The sequence below is a fragment of the Malaclemys terrapin genome, chromosome 10 (genome assembly GCF_027887155.1).
Source record: "Malaclemys terrapin pileata isolate rMalTer1 chromosome 10, rMalTer1.hap1, whole genome shotgun sequence".
In the NCBI taxonomy this organism is placed as follows: Eukaryota; Metazoa; Chordata; order Testudines; family Emydidae; genus Malaclemys; species Malaclemys terrapin.
In genome coordinates, this window is record NC_071514.1 from 51,314,271 (window position 1) to 51,326,430 (window position 12,160).

Genomic DNA, 12,160 nt, shown 5'->3' on the forward strand with positions numbered 1-12,160 from the left:
GTGGAGGCCATGAGCAGCTGCTCAGAGGTGCTGTTTCCAGGGGACCCCAGCATGGAAGGGGGAATAATGCTGCTGAGGAAGAGCAGCTAATGCAGAAGGTTCTGTCTACAAGCCATGGGCGTGAACATGCCTGGGTTGGTGCAGGGCAGCTTGCATGAGGTGGTGCAGAGGCAATAGGGACCCTCACAGCAGCTTCTTGCGAGGGCGTTGTTGGGTGAGTCTGAAAGCTGCTTTATAACCCAGCTTGGGCGCACAGGCCACGATGTGCTGGGGCTGCTACGGGGCTCGGGAGCCTGCTTCCACGAGGCTGGGTCCAGCCTGGCCCAGGGCAGTAGTAAGTGAAATGAGGCTCCCTCATGCTCTGAGGGTTCCTGGCTAGTGTGGCTCCATCCCAGGCCAGTAGCCCCATGCCCCGAATAGTCTCAGCAGCAGGGACTGAAGGAGGCTCTCTTCCCCCCGCCCCCCAACTGCCAAAGGGGTCAGTCGTGCTGTTGAAGGGGAAATTTGCCCTCTGCTGTACCTATAGTTAGAGAGAACCTGCCACATGTGGGGGTTAATGGAGGCAGTGCGGCCTAGTACATAGAGCACTGGTCTGGGACTCAGGGACAATTGGGCAACTCACGTCACTGCCCCATGCCTCAGTTTCCTCACCTGTAAAGGGGGATCATGATACAGACCTTGGAAAAGTGCTGAGAGATCGATGCCTGGAATGATCTACAGAGGCGCAAGGTTGTGTTATTGGACCTGGCCCACCTTGCAGGCGGGGTGATCTGCCTCTCTCCCAGCAGTAAGGCCAGGTCCCAGTGAATTACACTACGGAGCAGTGCCATGGGTCTGGAGTAGCTGCCTCGTGGAACTCACGCCATAGCATCAAGAGACTGGTCTGGTCTGGCCCATGCTGTAAAAATCTCAGCACCCTTGGCGGGGAGGGGGCTGGCTCCTTTCTATTCCCCCCACCTTTCCCCAGTCTCCTGGAGAGCTCCACAGGTGGCAGGCTGTGGGCACAACCAACACTCACTGTTTGGTGGGAGTGGTGCTGATTTTTAATCCTTTTCTCTCTGGTGCTCAAGGGAGCCCTGAGCCTTTCTCCCAGGGCCTGGTTTCTGGTAGAGTGGGCCCGGGGGGGAGGGAGGGGAAACACTTTCCAGCCTTCCCTCACTGCAGCAAGCAAGCGCTCCCTGTCCAAGCCAGGACTCAGTGTCCTCACACGGCCGGGCACCATGCACACAAGGGGTGTTGTGCCTGCACAACCCCAGACCTAGGTAGATAGGCTTGAGTGCCCCCTACTGGCACCTTTGCAATGGGTGAGCTAGATGCAGCTGTCTGGCCTGTAGTGAGCACTCCCAGCTCAGGGGGCCGGCCGGCAGATTCCAGCTTCAGGCACCGGACTAGACCAGGTGAGCTCCAGGTTACTTTGGCCCCTCAGGCAGGGCTGCAAGGGGAGGGGCAGGCAGCAGGAGCGCCTCACCAAAGGGCTTTCTGCACTTGCAGCCCTGGGGCTTTCTTTAGCACTAGGGGGCTCCCCTGCCAGCCCCCTCAGGGCAGGGAGGAGGCCCCGTGCCTAGGAACAAGCCAGAGGCTGCATGGCTTCCCTCTGGTCGCTCTGTAGCATGCCGCTGCCCAGCAGGAGGGCAGAGAGCAGGGCAAGACCCACCCCTGCCCCCTGGCAGTTCACGCAGGGCTAAGTTTAGCACCCACCCTGGCCTTGAGCCTTCCCCCACAGAAGCCAAGGGGGGATTGGATGATTTAGCCTAGTCCAACTGCAGCACGCGGCCCGGACTCTGATGACTGTGCCTTGTGATTGTTCTGAGCATGGGAGAGTCAGCAACCACCTCCCCTCCGGGTCACACTTTTATTGGTAGAGTCTGGGCTCAAAAGGGTACATGGGGCAAGATGTGTGGACAGATAAATTACAAGATAGACAGACAGAGGTAGGTCTGGATAGAATCAGGCTCGTCACCACCACTGTCTAGGAATTAAACCAACCCGTTACATGCAGAAATACCAGGCAGTGGAGGTGGCCATGGAGTTCTGTGGGAGCATCTCGACTCTGACCCCAAGGGGGGAGGGTTTGGGGAGCAGGCAGCTCCCCCAGGGATTGCCCCCTGGGAGGCTCATAGCTGTGACTGGCTCAAGAGAGGATGGCAGGGACTATTTAGGCCTGTGGCTCTCACACTTTTGTACTGGTGACCCCTTTCACAGAGCAAACCTCTGAGTGCACCCTCCCCCCCTTATAAATTAAAAACACTTTTTTATATATTTAACACCATTATAAATGCTGAATGCAAAGCAGGGTTCAGGGAGCAAGCTGACAGCTTGTGACCCCCTGAGGGGTCCCAACTCCCCCTTTGAGAACTCCTGATTTAGCCTGACTCTCCCCTTCCTTGGGCTGCACCTCTAGTCCTGGAACCTGTTGAGGAGCTCGCAGGTTTTCTTCTCAATCAGCTCATAGATCTTCTTCACGCGCTTGTCGTTGGCAGCTCGGACGTAGCTGTTGGGGTCCAGAACGGCCATGCCGTCATGCACCTCCCCCATGATAATGAGGGGCCCATCCTCTGTGGTCATGTTGGGGCAGGGGCAACTCCAGTCCATGTCGCTCAAGGTGACCTCCAGGTACTTGATGTTGAAGAACTTGAGGCCCATCTTCTCGTCCTTGAGTATGTCCTCGAGGGCGAAGCGGGCGATGCCAGAGTCCTGGTCCTCGATGATCTCCATGAGCCGGCCCACAATGGCAAAATCGCTGCGGCACAGGCTCAACACCATCTTGCTCTTGAGCCGGCAGGCCTTGCACTGCAGGGTCTTAGGGAAGGGGCAGGCGTCCTCACAGGTCTCCTTGCTCTCAAAGTTGTTGTCATTGCCCTCGCAGCCGCCGTAGACGAAGGAGTGGCACTGCTTCATCAGGTGGTTGTAGGCCCAGCGGGCCTCCCAGTTCTTGCAGGGCCCCTGCACCATGGGCAGGGTGCACATGTTGACGGCGCTGCTGACACAGGCCAAGCGGCACGCCTCGTAGGTCTCAAAGTGATTCTGGTTGGCACCGCAGCCACCGTAGCGGAAAGTAGCGCATGACCCCTTCTTGGGGTCAAAATGCCAGCGCACCTGCTGAGCCTCGCATTCCCTCTTGTCGGGCTCCTTCAGACACTCGGTGGCTGGGACCTGCTGGGTGCTGGGTGCCCTGGGCTCCACCCCGGAGGGCTCTCTCTTGATGATGGAGAGGGGGAAGTCGGCCCGGAGGAGGCCGGCGGAGTTCCTGGCTGTGCAGGTGTAGATGCCGGTGTCTTCGAGCTGGGCGTTGTAGATGACCAGCTGGCCGATATTTGTGACCACCACATTGCCATACATCTGGTCAGGCCGCATGATGAAGTTCTCTTGGTGGTCGCTCTGCTTCTCCCAGGTGATGTCTGGCCGGGGCCGGCCGCTCACGTCGCAATGGAAGCTGACGGTGCCACCCACATAGACCGACTGGTGGAAGGGATTGTTGTAGAGGGCTGGGGGGATGGGCACCTCAGCAGCGGCTCCGGGCGTGGGGTGAGCCGTGGTCTCCAGCGGCACTGGGCTGGTGTTCGGCCAGGTGAAGATGTACTTGCATGGCACCACGCTGAGGCTGATGCCCCGGATACAGGCCTCTGCATCCATGTAGCACTTGTTGTAGTACGTGAGCCCATCTGAGGCGCATGTGAAGTTGGGCTCCTTCTCACACCTGTCCTTGCACTTGCAGATGGGCTGCCCGTCCCAGATGTCGCAGTCTGAGCCCTGCTGGGTGCACACAAAGCTCTCACACGAGGCCTCCTGCGCCAGCTCCAGGGATGAGACACTGTCGTCGGCATAGCGGGCAGCCACACAGCTCCGCAGGCCACAGACATTGGTGCAGCACTTCTCAAAGCCTTCACAGTCCTACAGGAGAGCAATCAGCAGCAGGCTTAAAACCAGCATCCTCACTGCCATTAATACCCCACTTTTATACACTTACGTTAGCTATCAACCACTTCCACCCACAACTGGAATGCAGCCACCTCTGGGGAGGCACGCTGGCAGCTATTTAACAGCACACAGCAATACTATGCTACAAAGATTCTGCATCCGTTGGAAACTGCAGGGGGATTTAGGAATGGAATTTCAGCAGGAAACATCCCTGCTTCTTAAGGAAAGGCCCAGAGGAACATCACAGGCCTTCAGCCTTGCATTTCATAGGGCAAGTGAAAGATCAAGGCACTGAAGGAGCATTCAAGGAAGACAAGGCCATTGCAGAGAAACTAAATGAATTTTTTGCATGGGTTTTCACTGCAGAAGAGATGGGGAGATCCCCACAGGCGAGCCATTCTTTTTAGGTGACAAATCTGAAGAACTGTCCCAGATTGAGATATTAGTAGAGGAGATTTTGAAATGACTGGATAAATGAAACACTAGTAAGTCAGCAGGACCAAATGGCGTTCACCCAAGAGTTCTAAAAACTAAAATATGAAATTGCAGAACTACTAACAATGGGATGTAACCTATCACTTAAATCAGCCTCTGTACCAGATGACTAGAGGGTAACTAATGCAACACCTGGTTTTAAAAAAGGCTTCAGAGGCGATTCTGGCAATTTTAGGCCGGTAAGCCTAACTTCAGCACCAAGCAAATTGGGTGATGTTATAGTAAAGAACAGAATTCTCAGACACAGAGATGAACACAGCATACTGGGGAAGAGTCAACACGGCTTTTGTAAAGGGAAATCATGCCTCACCAATCTATTAGAATTCTTTGAGGGAGTCAACAAGCATGTGGACAAGGGTGATCCAGTCAATATAAAGTATGTGGACTTTCAGAAAGCCTTTGACAAGCTCCTTCACCAAAGGCTTGTAAGCAAATTAATCAATCGTGGAATAAGAGGGATCAGTCTCATGGATCAGTACCTGGTTAACCGATAGGAAACAAAGAGTAGTCAGAAATGATCAGTTTTCACGATGGAGAGAGGTAAGTAGTGGGGTCCTCCCAGGATCTGAACTGGGACCAGTGTTGTTCAACATATTCATATATAATCTGGAAAAGGGGGTTAACAGTGAGATGGCAAAGTTTGCAGTTAAGTCCAAAGCTGACTGCAAAGAGTTACAAAGGGATCTCACAAAACTGGGTGGCTGGGTGACAAAATGGCAGATGAAATTCAATGTTGATAAGTGCAGAGTAATGCATTTTGGAAAAAAATAATCCCAACTATACATACAAAATGATGGGATCTAAATTAGCTGTTACTACTCAAGAAAGGTCTTGGAGTCATTGTGGACAGTTCTCTGAAAACATCCACTCAGTGTGCAGCGGCAGTCAAAATAGACTGTGAGGAATCATTAGGAAAGGGATAGATAATGAGACAAGAATATAATGCTGCTATATAAATCCATAATACACCCACACCTTGAATACTGTGTGTAGACCTGTCGCCCCATCTCAAAAAAGATATATTAGAATTGGACAAGGTGCAGAGAAGGGCAACAAAAGTGAATAATGGTATGAAGCAGCTTCCATATGAGGAGAGATTAAAAAGACTGGGACTGTTCAGCTTAGAAAAGAGACAACTAAGGGGGGATATGATAGAGGTCTATAAAAACATGAATGGCATGGAGAACGCGAATAGGGAAGTGTTATTTACCCCTTCACGTAATGCAAGACCTAGGGGTCACACGATGAAATCAATAGGCAGCAGGTTTAAAACAAACCTAAGGAAGTACTTCACACAATGCAAGTCAACCTGTGGAACTCTTTGCCAGGGGATGTTGCAAAGACCAAAACTATAACTGGGTTAAAAAAAGAACTAGATAAGTTCCTGAAGGACAGGTCCAGCAATGGCTATTAGCCAAGGTGGTCAAGAATGCAACCCCATGCTCTGAGTGTCCCTCGCCTCTGACTGCCAGAAACTGGGAGTGGAGGACGGGATGGATCACTGAATAATTGCCCTGTTCTGTTCATTCCCTCTGAAGCATCTGGCACTGGCCACTGTCGGAAGGTATGAATCTGGGCTAGATGCACCATTGGTCTAACCCAGTCTGGCAGTTATTATTAACCATATAATAACTGTCTCCTTTGCGCTCTCCTAGCACCTCCCCTCCATGCAGCTCAGCACACATTGCAAACATTCATGACCTCAGCCTCGTGGTTCCATGGGACCATTCTCCCCATTTTACAGATGGGGGAAATGTAGTTACATGTGAGGGGGTGCTTTGCCCAGAGGGCATGGTGAGCCAATGGCCGAGCTGGGACTAGAGTCCTGGCTCTCAGTCCTACAGACTTCATCATATTCATGAGTCGTGTTCCATAGTGGTTTTTGGCGCTATGGCTTCACACACACATTCCCTGCCCCAAGGTGCTAACAGCCGAGCTCTGTGGGGTGCCCCAGGAGCCAGGATTCTATCCCCGCCTACTGTGTGGCGCTATAACTAGGGCCAGCGGGAGAGAGCAATGGGAACACGCCTGTAAAGTCTGTTGAACCTCACAGGCCTGGGGCACCTAGGGTTGCAGGCACCCCCCCCCAAACTCCCATTGGCTGGGAACCAGCCAATGGGAGTGTGGAGCCGGTACTTGGGGCAGGGGCAGCGTGCAGAGCCCTGTGGGCTCCCCACCTAGGAGCCGGATCTGCTGGCCGCTTCCAGGGCACAGCGCAGTGCCAGGACAGGTAGGCACTAGCCTGCCTTAGGCCTGCAGAACCACCGACCAGACTTTTAACGGCCCAGTTGGCGGTGCTGACTGGAGCCGCCAGGGTCCCTTTTCGACCAGACAACTGGCAACCGTACGGGCAGCCCTGGGCAGGGACAGACTGGGGAGTGAGGGCCTAAAAAAAATACAGCCCTGGCCTAGCTGCGGCCCCCTGAAACACCTCCTCTTTACACCTTCGGGAGGGTGGACTGGGCACCTGGCAGCATCTGAAAGTTATTGTCTTGCAGGGAGCCGCTGGGAAGAGCCTAGTGAGGCTGTTTCCTCCCTGCTCTGCAAACCAGCGTGAGCCAGCGCCACCTCCCAGCACCAGTCACCCCTGCGGGGCACTGGGGCACGTGGTCGGCTGCTCGCTGCACCGTTCCCCTGGAGCTGGCGGTGAGGGTACAATGCCTGTCGCACAGGGTCCATGGCTGGAATGCCAGCTTGCTCCCCCTTCCCTCTGATGCAGGTGAGACAGGGCCCCCTTATGTGCACCAGGATCTGGGGGCCCTGCCGCTCCTGGGGGTCTGAGCCCCTCTCCCTGCTGCCCCCATGTGGGAGCTAGGATCTGGGGGTAGCCTGCCCTGCTGTGGGGTCTGAACCAGACAACCAGACAGACAAAGGGTGGGCAAAGAAGCAGAGGCACAAAAAGGGGACGTGACTCACCCACGGTCATCCTATAGGTCAGTGGCAGAGCTGGGAATAGAAGCCAGCGCTCTTAGTTCAGTGCCCTAACCACTAGGACACACTGTCTCTCTACTGCAAGCCTCATTGATCACCTACAGCATACGGTGCTCCAGGGTCTGCAACTGGCACCCACATGACACAAAATGAACACCGGCCCAAATACAGTTTAGAGCCTCCCAGGCCAGAGGAGACCACTGGATCATCTAGATTGACCTGAGGATTTTATCTGGGGGCTCTAGCACTGTGAGTGAGAGTCACACCACTAGGCCATCTGTGGGCCCTCCCTTATGTCTACAGCGTGGGGACAAGCCCCACTGGGCTGGTCCAGGCTGCCTTGCCTACACAATCACATCCACACCTTTTGGCCCTTGAGAATATTGTCCCCAAATCCCCGGCTGATCTGCAAGTGGCTCCTGGCTACTTATTTTCTCTGGCCCAGACCTGGATTCATTGTCAGGCCCTTGTTAAGGCATCTCCCCCACGGGGGAGGCTTTGGCTGTGCCTTTCAAGGAGACATGTCCTGTCTCGCTCAGCCTGCCCGGTATCCCAAAACAGTCAGTGGGATGAAAACTGACCAGCAGCCACAATTCCTCCCCCACCCCTGAGAACTGCAGCTAGCAAATAAAAACCTGCCTGGATCTGAGCAAGAGGCATCTGCCTGGACAGGCTGAAATCTCACACCCCAGGAGCCTGGGGATGGGTAAGGCTGCAGAACAGGCCCTTGGTTCCTAGGTCTCAGGCAGGACATCACTGCAAGACTGCAGGTGTGCACAAACCTGACTCCCCTCCCCCATGTGCTAATGCAGGGGGTGGGGAGGGAAGAGAGGCCATAGTGAATAATCCCTCAGGACTAGTAACCCTGGGTGCTTGTGCAGCATCTTACACCAGAGGATCAGTGACCTCGCTGGCCAGGCCTGGACCCTCGAGTGCCAGGGTCACGGTTTGAGCCTGGAGGGGGGAGGCAGAGCTCACCTGGTCAGTGTGGCACTCCCGTTCGCAGGTGCTCTGGGCATCCACCCACAGGTTGGGGTTCAGTTGGTTGGGGCACACTCCCAGATGACTCATTCGGATTGGCTGTAGGCTGGCGCTCTCGGCCAGGACAGGCAGTAGAGACAGGAGCAGTGTGGCCAGCATGGGGTCGGGCTGACCTGCCTCCCGGAGCTGGACCTCCCCTTTTTTCCTCTTTAATCCCCTTCTTCCGAAGCACCAGGAAGGCATTGATTCACGCCAGGCTCCCTCTCCCCAGCCAGGAGGGCTCTTCGCCTTGCGCAGCTACTGACACACAAAAAGAATCACATCCAAAAAGCAACCCGGCACGTGGAGAACCCGGACCTCTGGCTCTACTGTGCCCAGGACAAGCTCTGCATGGGCTCTCTGGAGATGACGCCTGACGCACGGTCCGCTTCAGGGGCTGCTTGCTGGCTGCAGAGCCCCCCGAGGCCCTTTAAAGGTCATCTCCCAGCAAAGGGTTTCTGAGAGATCCCAGGGCATGTGCCTCTGGGGGAGGGGGACCGTTAGAAGAGGAGATTCATGCAAAGAAAGGGGAGAAGGGATCCATCCATGCGGTTCCCAGATCCCCCCAGACTTCATCCAGCTGGTTTCCCAAGGAGTTCGTTAAACCCCAGCCTCAAATGGGTGTTTGGTTCATAGCCAAGGCTTGAAGCGTGGCTTTAGCCCTCCTGGGCGTGGGGAGCAGTGGAGTATCCCACCGAGTGGCTGTGAGCCTGGTCTGGGGTGTGCCTGTGTGTGTCTGTGGCATGGGGATGGGATGGGAGGGGAGGGGAGGCGAGGGGAGGAGAGGAGAGGAAGGCAGGCATGTAACCTGAGTCCACTCCTCTCTCACGGATGTGTCTGGGTGTTTGGAATGGAAAAGCCGCTGACCTCAGACTCTAACCCTGTCTGAGCTGATCGACTGGGCAAACAGTGGGAGAACATCAAAGGGCCTGTGGAGCCTCCAAAGAGCGAGAGGGAAAGGGGGGAACCTCCAGCCAGGGAGTGAATTCTTACGGGATGAGAAAATCGCCCTAGCACGTTGCCCATTTGGAGTGTGATTGACCATGCCAGGCCCAGTAGCAAGAGACAAGCCCAGACCTTTTGCCAGGTGCCTGGCCAGTTTGGTGAGCTGTTTCCCCTGCTTCCTTTTAATTGGAAAGCTGTTTCCAGGGGCTCAGGGAACTATTTAGGGCTGGAGTGCTGCTCTCCGGGCTCAGTTTGGAAGGGCTGTCAGATACCACGGTGATGGACACCATAGGAGAGCCCGAACTCAGGGGGTGGGCTCCAGCAACTAACACACTGTGTTTTGATGGGGCCCAGCTTGTGCCAATGAGGGTGGCCCTACAGACATTCTAGTGACTGCTGCTGCCAGGGCAATGCACGGGCGATGACCCAGCTGAGTTGCTCTGAAGGGCAGGGGGAGTTGCTCAGGGACAGGCTCTGTGCTTAGCCATGGCTGGGGGAGCGGACAATGCCTGCTCGCCAAGGGGCTGTAGTGCATTGTTATGCTGCTAATCCTGAGGCCATTCACAGCCAACTCGGGGCTGCATTGAAAGCACGGGAGCTTCAGCCTTTGTACCCAGCAAGACTGACCCAGCTCTGTGACAGAGGCAGGCCCGTTTGCTACCTCGGCCCCTGTTGGGTGACTGGAGCCAGGAAATAGATAGTCACCCACATGTTACGTGTACCGTCCACCGCCTCACGCAGCACACTAGGAAATGACAACCATACATAGGGGGAAATCCTGAACTGATGTCTATTGGAGTTTGGCCGTTGACTTGCTGGGGGCCTAGCTTACATTGTTTTCCACCCACAGATCTGCCAGCCTAGCACACAGAGGGGCCAGCACTGTTATCCCCAGTGGGAAACAGGACCCTCAGGGAGGTCAAGCGATACTAGGGGCAGCTGACCAAGGCCTCGTATAGTACACACTGACGCTGAATTTCAAGCCTTCCTAGCCAAAGGGGGAGCTGCGATACCTGGAGCTTTGTTTGCCTGGTCCCCGTCATCCTAGCTGGCAAGCCAAAAAGCTGGAGTGTGAGGGCTGCACCCAGATCTGGAGAGGAGGGACTGCGTAACTCTAATGGAGAAACCCAGTCAAAATGCTGTGTGCTTTCTTTCCAGCACATGCACACCTGCTACCAGAGACACGGGAACAACAGGTGACCGCTTCTGGTCAAGCCTCTGCTGGATCTAATGGTTGTAAGGAGCAGCTGATGAGCAGGCTTCCGGAGGCACAATGAGAGGAGGACCAGCTCACTGCCCAAGAGATGGCTTGGCTCAAAGGATCAGCCCCTTGGAGTGAGAGACTAAGCTCTTTAATGAGACCAGTATGGTCAGCACCTGGCTGGATGCCAACAATGCCAATGAAGAAGAAGGAGAAGGAGAAGGTGGCGACCTGGTAGTGGACTGAGCATAGTTTTGGGAACCAGGGATTCCTGGTTTATTTTCTCCAGCTCTACTCTGGACTCCCAGGGTGATCCTGAGCAGGCACTGCCCATCTCTGGGCCTCAGTTTCCCCATCCATAAAACAAAGCTAATGATCCTGATCTCCCCTCTGGACTGCTATGAAGACTCATTTGTGTTTGCACACACAGCTCCTTCTGGATATAAAGGGCTAAGTGCCATTGTTATTACTCTAGACGAACAGCCTGGCCCTAACGACAGCTGCAGCCCATGCAGGAGGGATGGATTTGGAAAGCATGCCTGTGGGTTTAAGGCAGAAGCCTTTACAATACTGTAATAAATTCATGGCCCTTGGAATACCTCACAGTTGTTGCTATGGGGCACACTCTGGTCACTCACAGCACTACACAGCAGCAGCAGGGCTAGGACTCAGCTCCTCCATCCCCAAAAGCGCAGGCACCTACCCCTTGAGCTAAAGGACAATAGCCAGCATAGGGGTCATGACACACAGTGGAGCTGTGCTGACCCCATCTGTAGAGGGCAGTGGTAACACATACTCACTAACCAGTTTACTACGGTGCAACAGAGTGCAAGGGCATTAGATCCAGCATTTAGCTATGACCCTGTCCATCGTTGGTACTAATACAGCTCTTCTGACTATAGTATCTGAGCACAATCTGTGGTGTGTTTATCCTCATCCCACTGCTGGGAGGTGGGGCAGGGCTCTTGTATCCATTGTACAGCTGGGGAACTAAGGGACAGAGAGATGCCCAGGCCTCATCTACCTTGGGAAATTGAGCAGCAGCTATTGTGGAATTCAAGTCACTTGTATTCTGGAATTGTAGCCAAGTGGTCATAATGGGGTTAACTGGGTTCCCAGAGTATTGTGGGCTGGAGCCGTGCTCCCCTCCCCACTCCCTTACTGCCTGTTTTGTAATGCAGCTGAATTAAGCAGTGAGTTCCCTGCCTGCAGTCCTAGGAGGAGAGAGTTTGTTTTTGTTGCATTGAGCCCCTTTACAATCGTCATTATTCCAGAAGAGCTTATTCTGGTCAATTTCCCCTTGCAGATAAGGCCCAAGGCCACCTGGGAAGTCTAGGATTCAACTCCCTGGTCTACCAGTCTCCCAAATCTTAGGCTAGTGCACTAACCACTGCTCCGTCCTTCCTCTTGGGGAGGCCTCCCACCTGATTGCAGCTGAAGTTTCCAAATACCAGTCACCTCCTCTGCCCAGAAATACACAATCATTTCCCCGCAGCTCAGAAATGTCCTGCTCCGACAGAGATCAAGTGATAAGCAAACCAACAGTAACAACAGTGCTTTAAAGCCAACTTCTCCAGGTCACACAGGTTGTGTGTCACTGCCAGAATGAGTGACTTGTTAGCTGACTCAGGCCCCTTCCTAGTAAACATC

General features: G+C 54.4%; 1 protein-coding gene across 1 annotated transcript; it reads right to left on the minus strand.

Annotated features, from left to right (window-relative positions):
• Positions 1-1,845: 1,845 nt before the first annotated feature.
• WFIKKN1 (WAP, follistatin/kazal, immunoglobulin, kunitz and netrin domain containing 1) lies at positions 1,846-9,095 on the minus strand. The gene is made up of 2 exons (XM_054041680.1): positions 8,323-9,095; positions 1,846-3,891 (listed from the first exon to the last, which is right to left on the minus strand). The coding sequence occupies exons 1-2, from the start codon at positions 8,566-8,568 to the stop codon at positions 2,398-2,400; spliced, it is 1,740 nt and encodes a 579-aa protein (XP_053897655.1). The 5' UTR covers positions 8,569-9,095; the 3' UTR covers positions 1,846-2,397.
• Positions 9,096-12,160: the final 3,065 nt, after the last annotated feature.

Bases quoted from the DNA above. Each gene is read 5' to 3' on its own strand.
- WFIKKN1 (XM_054041680.1), bottom strand. From the start codon at position 8,568: ATGCCTTCCTGGTGCTTCGGAAGAAGGGGATTAAAGAGGAAAAAAGGG. The intron at 3,892-8,322 runs GTGAGCTCTGCC...GCTCTCCTGTAG, and splicing joins GGGAGTGCCACACTGACCAG to GACTGTGAAGGCTTTGAGAA.